This window comes from Taudactylus pleione, unplaced genomic scaffold (assembly GCF_031769625.1).
Source record: "Taudactylus pleione unplaced genomic scaffold, aTauple2 ptg000231l, whole genome shotgun sequence".
In the NCBI taxonomy this organism is placed as follows: Eukaryota; Metazoa; Chordata; class Amphibia; order Anura; family Myobatrachidae; genus Taudactylus; species Taudactylus pleione.
In genome coordinates this window covers 4,272,507-4,292,031 of record NW_028284633.1, presented here as the reverse complement: position 1 = coordinate 4,292,031, position 19,525 = coordinate 4,272,507, and the positions used below count along the sequence as shown (strand labels likewise).

The 19,525-nt window shown below is 48.6% G+C and overlaps 1 protein-coding gene across 2 annotated transcripts in view; it reads right to left on the bottom strand.

Annotated features, from left to right (window-relative positions):
- Nucleotides 1-19,525, bottom strand: part of FAM131B (family with sequence similarity 131 member B) — a 163,346-nt gene that overhangs the window by 15,877 nt on the left and 127,944 nt on the right. For both annotated transcript variants that reach the window (XM_088479410.1, XM_088479411.1), the window contains 3 exons: nt 19,380-19,412; nt 16,114-16,207; nt 15,830-16,015 (listed from right to left, as the gene is read on the bottom strand). In XM_088479410.1, coding sequence (XP_088335536.1) covers nt 15,830-16,015; nt 16,114-16,207; nt 19,380-19,412 — 313 coding nt within the window. The remainder of the gene's footprint in view (nt 1-15,829; nt 16,016-16,113; nt 16,208-19,379; nt 19,413-19,525) is intronic.

Here is a 19,525-nt window from a genome sequence, read left to right as displayed (position 1 = left end):
CCCCACAGCCACACTACGGGGGAGAAGTATTAACGGAGATACTGATCAATGCACCTCTCATAGCCCCCCACAGCCACACTACGGGGGAGAAGTATTAACGGAGATACTGATCAATGCACCTCTCATAGCCCCCCACAGCCACACTTCAGGGGAGAAGTATTAACGGAGATACTGATCAATGCACCTCTCATAGCCCCCCACAGCCACACTACGGGGGAGAAGTATTAACGGAGATACTGATCAATGCACCTCTCATAGCCCCCCACAGCCACAGTACGGGGGAGAAGTATTAACAGAGATACTGATCAATGCACCTCTCATAGCCCCCCACAGCCACACTACGGGGGAGAAGTATTAACGGAGATACTGATCAATGCACCTCTCATAGCCCCCCACAGCCACACTACGGGGGAGAAGTATTAACGGAGATACTGATCAATGCACCTCTCATAGCCCCCCACAGCCACACTACGGGGGAGAAGTATTAACGGAGATACTGATCAATGCACCTCTCACAGCCCCCCACAGCCACACTACGGGGGAGAAGTATTAAAGGAGATACTGATCAATGCACCTCTCACAGCCCCCCACAGCCACACTACGGGGGAGATGTATTAACGGAGATACTGATCAATGCACCTCTCATAGCCCCCCACAGCCACACTACGGGGGAGAAGTATTAACGAAGATACTAGTCAATGCACCTCTCACAGCCCCCCACAGCCACACTACGGGGGAGATGTATTAACGGAGATACTGATCAATGCACCTCTCATAGCCCCCCACAGCCACACTACGGGGGAGAAGTATTAACGGAGATACTGATCAATGCACCTCTGATAGCCCCCCACAGCCACACTACGGGGGAGATGTATTAACGGAGATACTGATCAATGCACCTCTCATAGCCCCCCACAGCCACACTACGGGGGAGAAGTATTAACGGAGATACTGATCAATGCACCTCTCATGGCCCCCCACAGCCACACTACGGGGGAGAAGTATTAACGGAGATACTAGTCAATGCACCTCTCATAGCCCCCCACAGCCACACTACGGGGGAGAAGTATTAACGGAGATACTGCTCAATGCACCTCTCATAGCCCCCCACAGCCACACTACGGGGGAGAAGTATTAACGGAGATACTAGTCAATGCACCTCTCACAGCCCCCCGCCGCATCCACACTGCACCCCATAATGGACAGGACACACTACAAACAAGCTTACAGTACGCAGACTAACACCCCATCTACACTCACCCGTACAGTGTACACAGTGCTGACCTCTTATATAGTGCTGACCTGTAGGTGTACTTACTGCATATTTATCAATTATCGGGTTTTAACATTCACCTGAATGTATACAAAAAGCACATGCAGAGATAGGGGCTATGAAAGTATGTGCGAGAAGTGAAGTGACTTCATTAGCGGTCACTTCACTTCTGTCGGGACCCAGTAGCGGTGCTGCGCACGTGCGGTCTAATGACCATGCATGAGCAAAGGCTCGGTAAATCTGACAGCTTTGCAGCCCCATAAAAACCTATGGAAGCTGCGGCTACTGTCGGAAGTGAAGGGACCACGGTAGATTTGGAGATATCGCCTGCCGACCCTTCTTCATACATTGGGTGGACACTTCGGGGCCCATTTATCAAAGTGAATTTGAGGTAAATTCCCTGAAAACACACGTTTTCGGGGGTTTACCTCAAATACTAAGCATCCCCTGGATGTATGAAGGAGGGACCGCAGCGGGTACTGTATGTCCGATACCTGCTGCGATCCATCCTTTGACGCTTGCAGCCACCTCCCCCATAGGTTTCTATGGGGGATGCAACGATGCCAAATGTATCAATATCAGGAATGCGAAGCATTCCCGATATTGGCCCCAGCAGCTAACGCCATCTGAAAATAGCGTTAGCCGCTGTGTCCTATGGGGAGTTACCGCATATTTAGCCAGCGGAGAGATCTCACGGATCCCTCCGCCGGCCTAACCCTAACCCCCCCCAGATGTGCCTAACCCTAACCCCACCTTTCCCTAGCCTAACCCTAACCCCCTGGGGGGTGCCTAACCCTAACCCCCCCTTTTCCTAGCCTAAACCTAACCTCCCGGGTGGGTGCCTAACCCTAACCTAACCCTCCCCCCCCCCCTCCGCGGCTGTCCGCCCTTCGATCGGTAAGCCAGGTGTCAGGCTCCCGGCGTAGGTCTAATGACGTCGGGATTTCGGCGCCTGTCATTAGACACTTGCCGGGATTAGACAGTCGGGAAGCCGGCGGTAAGGAGTTCGTCCGTCCGCTTCCCGTCCAGAATGATTGCTAAATATAAATACCAAGAGGTGGAACTAAAGATATTCTGGACTTAATTATTACATGTATGAAAGACCATTAGGTCATTTACAATTTCTATTGATGTTCAACTAGATAGTTTTTATATGTTGGTGTAACTAAGTATTGTTATAATTAGGGGTGAGCGGGTTCGGATTTCTGAAATCCGAACCCCCCCGAGCCCCCCCGATCCGAGTCCGATCCGAGTCAGGCTCGACTTTTCCCGCCTGACTCGGATCTGACATCGAGGCAAAACGTCATCATCCCGCCTTCCGAGTCTCGCGGGTTTTGGATCCTATATAAGGTACCCGCGTCGGCGCCATTTTCTCACTCGGCTGTGGACAGTGAAGAGGGAGGGTGGGAGTTAGTGCTGTGTAGTGTAGTGTAGTGTAGTGCTGCTGTTGTCCACTACTTCAAAGTCCATAGGGGCTGGCTGTGTTGTGCTGTGCTGCTGTTGTTAATAGGGGCTGTGTCCACTACTTCAAAGTCCATAGGGGCTGGCTGGACTGTGTTGTGCAGTCAGTTCTCCATAGGGGCTGTGTCCACTCCAAAGTCCTGTGCAGTGTCCCAGTCCTAAAGGGGTGCTGTAGTGTTGTCCAGGGGGTGCTCTGTCCATCAGGGGTGCTCCCCCCAAGTGCTAAAAAAATAATATATTTTCTGTGTTTGTGAATTGTGTGCGCAGTAGCCGCACGTGCATCAACAAAGTAGTGCCAAGCGTGCGCCTGTGTCATAAGTAAAGGGCCGGCTGGCTTGACCGTTAAAGGGTGCTGTAACCCCCGAAAGTACACTCCAGTCCAAACCAAAAAAAAATTATTTTCTGTGTTTGTGAATTGTGTGCGCAGTAGCCGCACGTGCATCAACAAAGTAGTGCCAAGCGTGCGCCTGTGTCATAAGTAAAGGGCCGGCTGGCTTGATCGTTAAGGGTGCTGTAACCCCCGAAAGTACACTCCAGTCCAAACCAAAAAAAAAATTATTTTCTGTGTTTGTGAATTGTGTGCGCAGTAGCCGCACGTGCATCAACAAAGTAGTGCCAAACGTGCGCCTGTGTCATAAGTAAAGGGCCGGCTGGCTTGACCGTTAAGGGTGCTGTAACCCCCGAAAGTACACTCCAGTCCAAACCAAAAAAAAAATTATTTTCTGTGTTTGTGAATTGTGTGCGCAGTAGCCGCACGTGCATCAACAAAGTAGTGCCAAACGTGCGCCTGTGTCATAAGTAAAGGGCCGGCTGGCTTGACCGTTAAGGGTGCTGTAACCCCCGAAAGTACACTCCAGTCCAAACCCAAAAAAAAATTATTTTCTGTGTTTGTGAATTGTGTGCGCAGTAGCCGCACGTGCATCAACAAAGTAGTGCCAAGCGTGCGCCTGTGTCATAAGTAAAGGGCCGGCTGGCTTGACCGTTAAGGGTGCTGTAACCCCCGAAAGTACACTCCAGTCCAAACCAAAAAAAAAATTATTTTCTGTGTTTGTGAATTGTGTGCGCAGTAGCCGCACGTGCATCAACAAAGTAGTGCCAAGCGTGCGCCTGTGTCATAAGTAAAGGGCCGGCTGGCTTGACCGTTAAGGGTGCTGTAACCCCCGAAAGTACACTCCAGTCCAAACCTAAAAAAAAATTATTTTCTGTGTTTGTGAATTGTGTGCGCAGTAGCCGCATGTGCATCAACAAAGTAGTGCCAAGCGTGCGCCTGTGTCATAAGTAAAGGGCCAGCTGGCTTGACCGTTAAAGGGTGCTGTAACCCCCGAAAGTACACTCCAGTCCAAACCCAAAAAAAATTATTTTCTGTGTTTGTGAATTGTGTGCGCAGTAGCCGCACGTGCATCAACAAAGTAGTGCCAAGCGTGCGCCTGTGTCATAAGTAAAGGGCCGGCTGGCTTGACCGTTAAGGGTGCTGTAACCCCTGAAAGTACACTCCAGTCCAAACCTAAAAAAAAATTATTTTCTGTGTTTGTGAATTGTGTGCGCAGTAGCCGCACGTGCATCAACAAAGTAGTGCCAAGCGTGCGCCTGTGTCATAAGTAAAGGGCCGGCTGGCTTGACCGTTAAGGGTGCTGTAACCCCCGAAAGTACACTCCAGTCCAAACCAAAAAAAAAATTATTTTCTGTGTTTGTGAATTGTGTGCGCAGTAGCCGCACGTGCATCAACAAAGTAGTGCCAAGCGTGCGCCTGTGTCATAAGTAAAGGGCCGACTGGCTTGACCGTTAAGGGTGCTGTAACCCCCGAAAGTACACTCCAGTCCAAACCTAAAAAAAAATTATTTTCTGTGTTTGTGAATTGTGTGCGCAGTAGCCGCACGTGCATCAACAAAGTAGTGCCAAGCGTGCGCCTGTGTCATAAGTAAAGGGCCGGCTGGCTTGACCGTTAAAGGGTGCTGTAACCTCCGAAAGTACACTCCAGTCCAAACCAAAAAAAAATTATTTTCTGTGTTTGTGAATTGTGTGCGCAGTAGCCGCACGTGCATCAACAAAGTAGTGCCAAGCGTGCGCCTGTGTCATAAGTAAAGGGCCGGCTGGCTTGACCGTTAAGGGTGCTGTAACCCCCGAAAGTACACTCCAGTCCAAACCTAAAAAAAAATTATTTTCTGTGTTTGTGAATTGTGTGCGCAGTAGCCGCACGTGCATCAACAAAGTAGTGCCAAGAGTGCGCCTGTGTCATAAGTAAAGGGCCGGCTGGCTTGACCGTTAAAGGGTGCTGTAACCCCCGAAAGTACACTCCAGTCCAAACCAAAAAAAAATTATTTTCTGTGTTTGTGAATTGTGTGCGCAGTAGCCGCACGTGCATCAACAAAGTAGTGCCAAGCGTGCGCCTGTGTCATAAGTAAAGGGCCGGCTGGCTTGACCGTTAAAGGGTGCTGTAACCCCCGAAAGTACACTCCAGTCCAAACCAAAGAAAAATTATTTTCTGTGTTTGTGAATTGTGTGCGCAGTAGCCGCACGTGCATCAACAAAGTAGTGCCAAGCGTGCGCCTGTGTCATAAGTAAAGGGCCGGCTGGCTTGACCGTTAAAGGGTGCTGTAACCCCCGAAAGTACACTCCAGTCCAAACCAAAAAAAAATTATTTTCTGTGTTTGTGAATTGTGTGCGCAGTAGCCGCACGTGCATCAACAAAGTAGTGCCAAGCGTGCGCCTGTGTCATAAGTAAAGGGCCGGCTGGCTTGACCGTTAAAGGGTGCTGTAACCCCCGAAAGTACACTCCAGTCCAAACCAAAAAAAAAATTATTTTCTGTGTTTGTGAATTGTGTGCGCAGTAGCCGCACGTGCATCAACAAAGTAGTGCCAAGAGTGCGCCTGTGTCATAAGTAAAGGGCCGGCTGGCTTGACCGTTAAAGGGTGCTGTAACCCACAAAGTACACTCCAGTCCAAACCAAAAAAAAAATTATTTTCTGTGTTTAGCCGCACGTATATATCAAATCGATATAACATAAATGGAGGACCAAACTTTCTCCGATAAAAATAAAATAGAGAAAGATCAAGAACCACTTCCTCCTAGTGCTGAAGCTGCTGCCACTAGTCATGACATAGACGATAACATGCCATCAACGTCGTCTGCCAAGGCCGATGCCCAATGTCATAGTAGAGGGCACATACAATCCCAAATGGCAAAGTTCAGGAAAATGACCTTGAAAAAGACATTTAAATCAGCTGAAGAGAAACGTAAACTTGCCAATATGCCATTTACGACACGGAGTGGCAAGGAACGGCTAAGGTCGATCCCTAGTATGTTCATGACTAGTGGTTCAGCTTCACATGACGATGGAAGCACTCCTCCCACTAAAAAAATCAAAAGAGTTAAGCTGGCAAAAGCACAGCGAAGAACTGTGCTTTCTAAGAAGATATCACAAATCCCCAAGGAGAGTCCAAGTGTGGTGGTGGTTGCGATGCCTGACCTTCCCAGCACTGGACGGGAAGAGGTGGCTCTTTCCACCATTTGCACGCCCCCTGCAAGTGCTGAAAGGAGCACCCACAGTCCACTTGCTGATATGCAAATTGAAGATGTCACTGTTGAAGTACAACAGGATGAGGATACTGGTGTAGCTGGCGCTGAGGAGGAAGTTGGCGAGGAGGATTCTGATGGTGATGTGGTTTTTTTAAATCAGGCTCCGGGGGAGACAGTTGTTGTCCGTGGGATGAAAAAGCCCATCACGGTCATGCCTGGGCAGAAGACCAAACATTCCACCTCTTTGGTCTGGCAATATTTCTATCCAAATCCGGACAACAACTGTCTTGCCATATGTACCATATGTAAAGGTGAAATAAGTAGGGGTAGGGACGTCAACCACCTAGGAACATCCTCCCTTATACGGCACCTGCAGCGCGTTCATAAAAAGTTACTGTCAAGTTCAGAAACTTTGGCTCAGACCGTAAGCAGTCCAGGGACACCTAAATCCCGTTGTCCTGTTGTATCCAAGCGCCTGCAAACCACACCGTCAACTCCCTCCTCGTCAATTTCCTCCTTAGTCAGGATCGGAAGTAGTCCTGCAGGCCATATCACTGGCATGACTGACTCTCCTATCCGGGATTCCTCCGGAGGATCCTGCATTGCTACGCCTACTGCTGCCGCTGTTGCTGCTGCTGCTGGGAGTCGTTCATCATCCCAGAGAGGAAGTAGGAACACCACTACTTTTACTAAACAATTGACCCTCCAACAGTCCTTAGCGAGGAGGATGAAGTACGACAGCAGTCATCCTGAAGCAAAACGTATAACTGAGGCCTTGACTGCTATGTTGGTGTTAGACGTGCGTCCGGTATCCGCCATTAGTGCAGTGGGATTTAGACAATTGATGGAGGTAGTGTGTCCCCGGTTCCAAATCCCGTCTAGATTCCACTTCACTAGGCAGGCGATACCGAGACTGTACAGAAACGTCAGAAAAAGTGTCCTCAGTGTCCTGAAAAATGCCGTTGTACACAATGTCCACTTAACCACGGACATGTGGACAAGTGGAACAGGGCAGACTAAGGACTATATGACTGTGACAGCCCACTGGGTAGATGTATCACCTTACGCAGCAACAGCAGCAGCGTCACCAGTAGCAGCATCTCAGAAACGCCAGCTCGTTACAAGGCAGGCTACGCTGTGTATCACCGGTTTCAGTAAGAGGCACACCGCCGACAACCTCTTAGAGAAACTGAGGGAAATCATCGCCCAGTGGCTTACCCCACTTAGACTCTCCTGGGGATTTGTGATATCTGACAACGCCACCAATATTGTGCGGGCATTACATCTGGGCAAATTCCAGCACGTCCCATGTTTTGCTCACACAATAAACTTGGTGGTGCAGAATTTTCTGAAAAGCGACAGGGGCGTGCAGGAGACGCTTTGGGTGGCCCGAAAAATTTCTGGCCACTTTCGCCATTCAGCGACTGCGTGCCGAAGACTGGAGCGCCAGCAAACACTCTTGAACCTGCCCCGCCATCACCTGAAGCAAGAGGTTGTGACGCGGTGGAACTCAACCCTCTATATGCTTCAGAGGATGGAGGAGCAGCAAAAGGCCATACAAGCCTATACATCCACCTATGACATAGGCAAAGGAGGGGGTATGCACCTGACTCAAGCGCAGTGGAGAATGATTTCCGTGTTGTGCAAGGTTCTTCAGCCCTTCGAACTTGCCACACGTGAAGTCAGTTCAGACACTGCCAGCTTGAGTCAGGTCATTCCCCTCATCAGGCTTTTGCAGAAGCAGCTGGAGAAAGTGAAGGAGGAGCTAAGACGGAGCGATTCCGCTCGGCATGTGGGACTTGTGGATGAAGCCCTTCATTCGCTTTGCCAGGATTCCAGGGTGGTCAATCTGTTGAAATCAGACCACTACATTTTGGCCACCGTGCTCGATCCTAGGTTTAAAGCCTATGTGGTGTCTCTCTTTCCGGCCGACACAAGCCTGCAGAGGTGCAAAGACCTGCTGGTGAACACACTGTCAGCTGAAGCGGAACGTGACACGTCAACGGCTCCTTCTTCATTTTCTCCCGCAACTGGGGCTGCCAGGAAAAAACTTAGGTATCCTAAGCAACCCGCTGGCGGTGATGCAGGGCAGGCAGGACCAAGTTTGGACATCTGGTCCGGACTGAAGGACCTGGCAACAATTTCTGACATGTCTACTGTCACTGCATATGATACTGTCACCATTGACAGAATGGTGGAGGATTACATCGGTGACAGCATCCAAGTAGGCATGTCAGACAGTCCATACCTGTACTGGCAGGAAAAAGAGGCAATTTGGAGGCCCCTGTACAAACTGGCTCTATTTTACCTGAGTTGCCCCCCCTCCAGTGTGTACTCCGAAAGAGTGTTTAGTGCAGCCGGGAACCTTGTCAGCGAAAGGCGTAGGAGGTTGCTTCCACAGAATGTGGAGAAGATGATGTTCATCAAAATGAATTATCAGCTCTTCCAGGGAGACCAGCCTCCAGAACGTACAGAGGGACCTGTGGTGGTGGATTCAAGTGGGGACGAGTTAATACTTTGTGAGGATGAGGATGTACACACTGAAGAGGGTGAGGAATCGGTGGATGAGGAGGATGAGGATGACATCTTGCCTCCGTAGAGCCAGTTTGTGCAGGGACACATTAATTGCCAGCTTGTTTTGTGGGGGCCCAAACGAACCAATCATTTCAGCCACAGTTGTGTGGCAGACCCTGGCGCTGAAATGATTGATTTGTTAAAGTGTGCATGTCCTGTTTATACAACATAAGGGTGGGTGGGAGGGCCCAAGGACAATTCCATCTTGCACCTCTTTTTTTCTTTGCATTATGTACAGTTTGGGGCCTAGTTTTTCTAACTGCCATCCTGTCTGCCACTGCAGTGTCACTCCTAGATGGGTCACGTGTTTGTGCCGCCCACTCGTGTCGCTTAGCATAGTCATCCAGCTACCTCGGTGCAACCTTTTGGACATAAAAACACTATTGTGAGGTGTGAGGTGTTCAGAATAGACTGGAAATGAGTGGAAATTAAGGTTATTGAGGTTAATAATAGCATAGGAGCAGAAAAACCTACAAATTCTGTGATTTTAGCTGTTTTTATGCTTTTTTTCAAAAAAATACAGATCCAAAACACAAAACCCAGAACCCAAAACACGGAAGGGTGGTTTTGGCAAAACCAATCCAGATCCAAAACACGAAGAAAGATCCAGATCCAAAACCAAAACACAAAACACGAAAAGTGGCCGGTGCACACCCCTAGTTATAATTAGGGGTGTGCACCGGACACTTTTCGTGTTTTGTGTTTTGGTTTTGGATCTGGATCTTTCTTCGTGTTTTGGATCTGGATTGGTTTTGCCAAAACCACCCTTCCGTGTTTTGGGTTCTGGGTTTTGTGTTTTGGATCTGGATTTTTTCTTAAAAAATAAAAAAAACCCGCTAAAATCACATAAATGGGCCTTTTTTTGTTCCTACGCTATTAATAACCCCAATAACATTAATTTCCACTCATTTCCACTCTATTCTGAACACCTCACAATATTGTTTTTAGGCCAAAAGGTTGTACCGAGGAAGCTGGATGACTATGCTAAGCGACACAAGGGGGCGGCACAAACACGTGGCCCATCTAGGAGTGGCACTGCAGTGGCAGACAGGAAGCCAATCAGCGTTATGGTGCCCATTTGCATGTAGCACGAACCCGGGAGATCCGTGCTACATGCATCTGTGTGATTGGCACAGAGCAATGACAGGTCCGTGAGACCCGTCTGTGCTGCTGTGGTAAAAAAAAAAAAAAAAACCTGTGTAAAAAAAGAAAAAAATGGCGTGCACCCCCCCAAAAAAGAGCAACCAGCCCCGGGCATTAGTAACCCAGTGCTGGGTGTGCTTAAATACAGGGGACAAACGACGTAGGGGTCCCCTGTACTTAAGCACAACCAGCACCGGGCTAGTCAGAACCAGCGCTGGTTGCCAAAATACGGGGGACAAACGACGTAGGGGTCCCCTGTATTCTGCGCAACCAGCTCTGGGCTCTGATCCGGTCCTGGTTCTGGAAATATAGGGGACAAAAAATTAGTAGGGTTCCCCTGTATGTTCCAGAACCAGCACTGGACTTTTTCTAGCGGGGGGCTGATGCCACAGCCAGGGGAGCCCTTTCACCGGGCCCCCCAGCCGCAGCATCAACCCTGACCGCTAGTCAGCCCAGGCCGGGGATCCCTGGAGAGCTGGGGACCCCCCCAATAAAGGGGTCACCCTCTCCAGGGCACCCCAGGCCCAGGCTGATAGCCCGGGGCTATCCCCGCCACCCCTGGTGGCGGTGGGTGGCGGGTTGATTGTGTGGTGTGGTGTAAATAAAGAATATCAAACATTGTCTTTACAAGTAGAACTGCAAGTCCCAGCTAGCCTGCCCCGCATGCTGGTACTTGGAGAACCACAAGTACCAGCATGCAGGGCATTAAGGGCCCACTAGTACCTGTAGTTCACCTGTAAAAAAAATGTTTAAAAAAACACAGGACACACACACCGTGACAGTATAAGTTTATTAAACATACATACACACACACACATGTACACATACTCACCTATGTAACCTGTAGCATCGGTCCACTTGTCCGGTAAAGTATCCCTAGGGGACCTGTGAAAAAAAACATACTCACCATCTCCTATGCGAGGTTCTGTCCTCTTCGTTCCAAAGTAGGCATCCCCGGACTTGGCAAAAAAAAAAAACGAAAACGCGATCCACGAACTTAGTACCGTTCTATAGAACGGTACTTCCCGAATGAGAGCTTAGCGGCGGGGTATCACCATGGAAACCCCGCTGCTAAGCGTTCATTGGCTGAGAGAGGTCATCTCCCGTCTCTCAGCCAATGAACGGCTCCCTCCATTGTAGTCAATGGTGGGAACCGCAGGGTAAACTTTAATAACCTTGCGGCTCCCAGCATTGACTACAATGGAGGGAGCCGTTCATTGGCTGAGAGAGACGGGAGATGGCCTCTCTCAGCCAATGAACGCTTAGCAGCGGGGTTTCCATGGTGATACCCCGCCGCTAAGCTCTCATTCGGGAAGTACCGTTCTATAGAACGGTACTAAGTTCGTGGATCGCGTTTTCGTTTTTTTTTTTGCCAAGTCCGGGGATGCCTACTTTGGAACGAAGAGGACAGAACCTCGCATAGGAGATGGTGAGTATGTTTTTTTTCACAGGTCCCCTATGGATACTTTACCGGACAAGTGGACCGATGCTACAGGGTTACATAGGTGAGTATGTGTACATGTGTGTGTGTGTGTATGTATGTTTAATAAACTTATACTGTCACGGTGTGTGTGTCCTGTGTTTTTTTTAAACATTTTTTTACAGGTGAACTACAGGTACTAGTGGGCCCTTAATGCCCTGCATGCTGGTACTTGTGGTTCTCCAAGTACCAGCATGCGGGGCAGGCTTGCTGGGACTTGCAGTTCTACTTGTAAAGACAATGTTTGATATTCTTTATTTACACCACACCACACAATCAACCCGCCACCCACCGCCACCAGGGGTGGCGGGGATAGCCCCGGGCTATCAGCCTGGGCCTGGGGTGCCCTGGAGAGGGTGACCCCTTTATTGGGGGGGTCCCCAGCTCTCCAGGGATCCCCGGCCTGGGCTGACTAGCGGTCAGGGCTGATGCTGCGGCTGGGGGGCCCGGTGAAAGGGCTCCCCTGGCTGTGGCATCAGCCCCCCGCTAGAAAAAGTCCAGTGCTGGTTCTGGAACATACAGGGGAACCCTACTCATTTTTTTCCCCTGTATTTCCAGAACCAGGACCGGATCAGAGCCCAGAGCTGGTTGCGCAGAATACGGGGGACCCCTACGTCGTTTGTCCCCCGTATTTTGGCAACCAGCTCTGGTTCTGACTAGCCCGGTGCTGGTTGTGTTTAAGTACAGGGGACCCCTATGTCGTTTGTCCCCTGTATTTAAGCACACCCAGCACTGGGTCACTAATGCCCGGGGCTGGTTGCTCTTTTTTTGGGGGGGAGGACGCCATTTTTTTCTCTTTTTACACAGGTTTTTTTTTTTTTATTTACCACAGCAGCACAGACGGGTCTCACGGACCCGTTAGTGCTCTGTGTCAATGACACAGATGCAAGTAGCACGGATCTCCTGGTCCGTGCGTGCATCTGTGTCATTGAAATACACAGCAGCACAGACGGGTCTCACTGACCAATCTGTGCTCTGTGTCACTGTCAATCACACAGATGCATGTAGCACGGATCTCACGAGTCCGTGCTACATGCAAATGAGCACCATAATGCTGATTGGCTGAGAGCCGTGACAGACGGCTCTGTCAGCCAATCAGCACTTTGCCCATTAAAGGCAAAGGCATTTTTTTTTAAATGGCCGCTCGAGGCAAAACCTCGAGATCCGACAGCAGATCTCGAGGTTTTGCCTCGGGAGAGGGATCCGGGGCAGACAGGGAGATCCGAGCTTGGGCTCGGATCGCCCCGGATCCCCGAAGTTCGGGTGGGTTCGGTTCTCAGGGAACCGAACCCGCTCATCCCTAGTTATAATACCCAGTATTGCTATATTTTATTGATAAATATAAGTTATGTATCTGTGAGACAGCGGCCGGGTGATCCTTTTTAAGTGAATGTTATATTAGTAAATAAATGTGCTATTTTTGACAGTGTTTCAGTTAATCTTTTCTTTTTTATGCTCATCTGATCTATGCACATTGTGCGCCATCCAGATCCGCTATATAACAAAACTCGCAGTACTCGCAGGACATTGTATATGAAACGCGGTCTGGGGTCCTGATTCACTACCGATTCAGTGCAACTACGTACGCAGATCGAGTGATTGTTTTCCATCGTGCGCATGCGTATAGGCCCCATTGTGCGTGCGCAGCGATCGCAATGCAATTATGGACGCACAGAGGAACCCATCGCAGAGTGAGTGACAGGATGTCAGCGTTTGGGGGTTATGGTAGAAAAAAACGCAGGCGTGTCTGTCCATCTGAACGCCGTTGTTTGGGCGAGCATAGATTAGCCACTGCGATTGCATACGCAGCATGAGAGCTCTCTGCGTATGAGGAGACTTGCAGTGTCTGCGGTACCGATGTTTGTGCAGAATATCGATACTGGACGGACGTGAGAAGGCAGTAGTGGGCGTCTTTATGCCAGCTGAGCTTTTGCAAGCATTAGCAGATTTTTGCCGCTACGTTCTGTACGGAATCGCAGTTACAATCGCAATTGAGATCTGTACTGAATCAGGTCCTGAGACCGAATGTATCCTGCATTTTTGTATGTGCATGGTCTGGAAGACAGCGCCGACGAATACTCTCTATATCTACCCAACGCTGCATTGGGCCCTCTCTGCGTTCCGTAAAATGACTTTACACGGGGATAGATTATCCCCAGCGCACATCTGTAGGTGTCTCCGCAATACAGGAGAATATTTGGGCTTGCAGAGAGGCAGAAACATCTACAGGCGACGTGGGCAGGGGTGTAAGAGAGGCCTCATTATCCTCTTATAAAAAAATCATTTACTGCCACAACTTATTTAGTGAAATATCGCTGGTGCATTGTGCGGTACACAGCTCTCCTGGCGATACTGGTCTGGAGAGGAAAGGGTTAAATTACTCCTTCGCCTCGTCAGTGTCTTCAGATAGGCGCGTGCTAGAGCAGATTTCAGCTCCACTTATATTTCTTAAAAAACCCATGAACTAAAAACAAACAGATCTCACTGAGGCCCCCATGTATTAATGATCGCTCCTGCAATGCATTCTGGGCATGTCGTTACCGCCCATGATCGCATTGCAATATGCGATCATAGCGCCCGGATGTATAATCCAGCACGTGCTGGCACACAGGCTCGGAAAGGATCCCGTCCCTGCAATGTGCCCGGGGCTGCTGCACATGCCCACTGACTGCACAAGCTCGGCCACCATTGCCGGCTAATTATCTTCATGCTTTTAGATGGCGGAAGCTGTGGGGGCCACAGGGGTTGCATTCCGGGTGTTGATAAATAGAAAGCTATGGGGGATGTGGCTGCCTGCGGGAATAGAGGTGGTATCTCCCTGATGCATCCGGGGGAAAACTTAATATTTGTCGTTAACCCCCGGGTGTTTTTGTTGATTGTACCTCAAATATACAATGATAAATGGTCCCCCCAAAGTGAAGAATGAGACCGCCTTTGAGCAAGGCTGGGGCAAACTTCTAGTCCAGTCGGCACATGTGGAATCGATTCCAGGCAGCTCCTGGCCGACAACAGCAGAGTTCCCGGCAGCGGAAGCCCGACAGCGCTGGAAATCCCGATCGTGGATAGGTAAGTACTATCTAACCTAACTTAACCCCCTAACCCTAGCCCTCCTTAGGGGTACCTAACCCTAACCTCCCCCCCAAGTGCCTAACCCTAACCCCCCCCTTCCCCCCCGGGGTGGTGCCTAACCCTAAGTCCCCCCCATGTGTGCCTAACCTTAACCCTCCCTCCCCCTAGCCTAACCCTAACCCTCCCGGGGGGGTGCCTATCCTGAAGTCCCCTCCGGGTGCCCTACACCTAACCCTCCCCCCCGCGGCTGTCCCCTCGCGGCGCCCGGCATCCCTTCGATCGGGATGCCTGGCACCTGTCTCCCGGTGTCGGGAAAATGTCAGGCGTCTACATCTAGAAGCCCGGCATTTCATCCCTCACCGGGATATGACAGTCGGGAAGCCGGCTGCCGGTGTTGTGTACCGCACATGTGCCCTGGGTTCTCTAAGAGCTCGCCCTGTCGGGCCTCCCGTTACTTAAAAAGCAAACTAATATAAGTGCTGCATACCCAATGTACCAGCTGCTTCAGTGGGGAAAGGGGCCCTGAGTACACTCAATACTGACAAAATATAGTTTGAAATGCACAGAAACGCCATTGCCAAAGTTACTTTTAACAATGATGTACTCCGGGAGATAGCAGTGGGGCGAGGTCTACAGAGCGATGGGCGAGGTAAATCGGTAGATGGGCAGCAGCATGAGGTATAGATTGGAGATGGAGAGAGGCAGGAGAGAGGGGGGCCAGATAGGAGAAGGTTGCAGTAGACCAGATGGGAAATGACATTTGCATGGATGAGAGTTTTGGGGGCATCCATGGTGAGAAAGACAGGAGCAGTTACAGAGGAAGAAACATAAAACTTTGTTTATGAAACGTAGATCATATATCGGTATTATAGTATTTTGTCCCAAAATTAATTATGTTATCAGGCTCCTGAATACTGGGAATTATCTTTGATCTCTGTTTAACCACATTTTCCAAGAAAGAAAACACAAATGTGTTCCCCTGTTTTTTCTTTTAAGGGACATAAAACTGTTGGTGAAATAGAAGAAACTAGACATGAGGAGACCTCATGTAAGACCCATGTTGTGTTATACAGGGTTGACAATCCGCCATCAGTATCAAAAATAATTCGAAAGACCATTTAAAGTCAAGGCTTAGAGTTGATGAGTACCTATCCTAACAGGATAAAACCGCTTGTCGGTCCAACCCTGCACCAATAAGTGGCTGTCGAACTCCTTGGTGACTTTTGGTGTCCTCTGATATTACCCAAATAATAATGTTACAGACCTCAGTATCACAACTTTCTTTTGTAACTAAGGCGAATGCAGTACATACCAGCCAAGAACCTGGCCTCCTTCTCTCCATCACTAAGGTCGGAGTAAGCGTCGCTGTCCATCCGAGTGCTCTCATTCGCCGGAGGCGGAGGTTGTCCCCAGCTTTGCCATTCTATCATGTGAGCTACACGCCCTGAACCAAGAGCTGTTGGCTTGGTCACGTGGTCCTTCATCGTCCTAGAGACACCTGCGACGAGAGAGAATGGGGTTATTTCGTTGGCCTCCTGGAACAGGCAGGAGGTTGGCACAGCCTGTGCCAGGATTGTGACTTGAAACATCCAGTACCTTTGACAGAGGATTTGGCGAGAGCACCAATTCCATAGGCATTGGAATGTCTCTTCAATCGAGGAAGGATCGAGGTTGTGTCTTCCATCGATAGCTGACAGACAGATCCAAAGAGAGAGGAAATAATCGCTCAGGTAAAGGGAGGGAGAGAGAGAGATAGAGAGAGAGAGGACAGAGAAACAGAACCAAGAGACAGACAGACAAGAATCAGCTTCTGCAGAGATCAGAGGATGAGTAATCCTGTTATTACAGCGATGGAAAATCATAAGAGGAAAGACTGGAAATAGAGTTATACGGGTGGAGGGTGCAGACAGGAGAGATAGACGGTCAGACAGTAAGCAGACTGAGCGAGGCGTAGACCGGGCAGGTGACACATACAGCAGGTGACTCCAACTAGGATTGAGACGTAGTTCAAGAGAAATATTACCTTGTCTTGGAAAAAAAAAAACAGACACCCCAGGACCTCAGTACAGTTCCAAAAACATACTGGGAAATTAATTTATTGTCTTCTGACAAAAAAAAAATGACACTAGTGAGTGTGGTAGGGAAATTAGACTGTAAGCTCCTGTGGTGAACGGGCTGATGCGAGTGTAGCGTAATAGAAATAAGCTGGGGGGGACGCGGCACAGGTATCTAAGCATGGACGGGACGGTCTTTGGCATTCTGCAGGATACCATTTCTGTAAATTAAAATTATTATAAAATATGAATAAAGCTGAAATGATGACGGACAATCCGCTGTGTGATGTGGTTGCGATGCGGTTGGGGAAGGACAAATTCGCTGGTGAAACGTGTAGCTTGCGGCCGAGATTTCTGTTCTTAAAAGTGCGCTCATCTCTGTTTGTCTGGTAACACTGAGCATCGGGGATTTGTGTGATTCACAGCTAAGACTCAGTAACAACGCTATTATTAAACTGCATTAAAGACATTATTATTATTATTATTTTTTCAGATCAGGACATTTGGGGGAAGAGCTCATTTTTAAGCCCTTGTACAGAGCAAAAGCTAAGTGTCTCTAAGGCCCTGAGCCCAGCCTGCCTGCTTGTATGTCCACCGCACTCATCGCGCCTATAGTGCTCTGTGAATGCGTAATCACATGGGCAGCTGTGCGCGTGGTGATGCGGATGTGCGCGTGGTGATGCGGACAAGTGCCCAGTGCTTACAGGTGCCAGTAAGGTGGTGGTGGTGGGGTACGCGGGATTCAATTAGCTGCATAAAAGCTGCGGTTTTTGCTAAATGTTTCTGCACAAAAAGGCGTTTAGTGCGATCCTATTGTCGAAGTTTTCGCACGTGCGAATTCTCCATAGAACAAAACCGGTTTCACTATGTCAGAGCAGGTGAAAACTTGTGCAAAATCCCTATTTGTGGTTAGAAATGTTGGGACTTTGGGTCTGATTCAGACCCGGTCGCAAGCGTTGAGCGCTCGCAACCCGGGTCGATGGTGGCCCACAGCGCATGTGCACGACGGAGCCGGCTCCGTCGTGGGCATGCACGAGAGACGGCTAGCGATGGGCAATCCATCCAACATCGACAAGTCGCCCCCTTTGGTGGGCGGCCCGGGGGGGTGGCTGCCCAAACGGAGTTGTTCCCGAGGGAACGCTTGCCGTTTGGGGGCGGCCTCACTGACATCACGAGTGATGTCAGTGGAGAGCTTCCGGCTCTATTAGAGCTGAAAGTTCTCTGGGGTTTGCGATGAACGAGACCCTACCACAAGGGTCTCGTCGCAAACAAGATGGTCGCGATGGTTTTGACCATCGCGACCATCATCATGGCCGGTGGGTTTTAAATAGCTTAATTTGGCCAATAATGACATGTCATTATTGGGGTGAAAAAAAAAATGTGTTGGAAAGTGTAAGTAGCGGATCAGGTATTTTGGGGGGCTGTATTAATGGGACCAGTGTTTTAAACATTGCAGGTGGCTGCACCAGGTGTATTTTTACCATATTTTAAAAGTGCACTTTTTTAAATAAAAAATATACTTGCACCCATTTTACTGTACCCCCAATTTATCTGCAGCATTTATTTTGGCAAACCCCCCCCCCCCCCTTGCTTTCTTTCATTTTCCCACTGTTACAGAAAAATGCATAAACAGTAACAGCCATTTCACACAATTTAAGAACCCCAAATATTTTTATTAGGGCCACTAATACACTTCTATATTGATTTCCTATATCAGTTTCAGGTGTACTTTTTGCAGGTTACCCGACGAAGCTTTCTTGCGAATGCTGCTTTGTGTGTTTTGCAAAAAGAGCGAAAAACAGTAGTACGCATAGTCATAAGACGCAAAAATATCGCACCAAAACACCCGAAATGTGCGAAAAATTTCAACGTTAAATTTTCATTTTATTGCATCTAATTGAATTCCTCCCATAGGGTTGTATTCAATTAGCGGCGAAAACTGCAATATTTTCACCAAATACAGGTGAAAACGCAATTGGCAAAAATAAACTGGAGATAAGTTTTCTCCATCCCAGACCAGGCGAAAAAAAAAGTGCAAAATCCCTATATATTTTGTAAAAAAATGTGGGGATTTTTTTCAGAACCCTATGGACACCCCCCAATAATAATGACCCCAAATAAATTTTGGCGAAAAACGAAAAAAAATAAAAAACTTTGAAAATGATAGTAAATAACTTTTTTTCCAGGAAATTACTGTTCCACGTAAATTGGGGGTACATTAAAATAGGTGCAAGTATATTTTCGTGTCGTACCAACACAATTTTAAAAACTGTAAAAAAATCGCCTGCTGCCACCGCCTGCGATGTTTAAAATACTTCACACATCCATACCGTCCCCTGAAAAAGCAGACCCGATATAGTAAAACAATTTTCAATGTTTATTTTTTTTACCCAAAATTTGCGCGGTCTTTTTTTTGCCAAAGTGCGCAACTTTAATTTTTTTTTTGGGGGGGGGGGTCATTTATCATTAGAGGGGGTGTCCAAAGGGTTCTGAAAGAAATCCCCACATTTTTTGTCAAAAATAGGGATTTCGCATTTTTTTCCCCCTGATCTGGAGAAAACTTTTCTCCAGTTTTTATTCGCCAATTGCGTTTTCGCCTGTTTTTTGGGGAAATATGGCAAAAAAAAAAGTTTGTGTTTGCTGCTAAATGAATACGGCCCAGTATCAAAAATCAAACAGAAAGGTATAAAACATACAAAATCAAAAAACTGAGGGAGAGAAAGAGAGAGAGAGAGAGAGAGAGAGAGAGAGAGACAGAGACAGAGACAGAGACAGAGACAGGCAGGGATTGCAGAATGCTGCACTCACATTAATTCCGTCCCAGGAAAAGTCTGTGCGGGTCTGAGAGAGAGGGAGAACAGTCACTAGACAGAGACAGACACAGAAAACAAGGAGAGGTCCTGCTCTTCACATTAATACAGAGAGAGTATAGACTACGACTAGCAACAAATGTA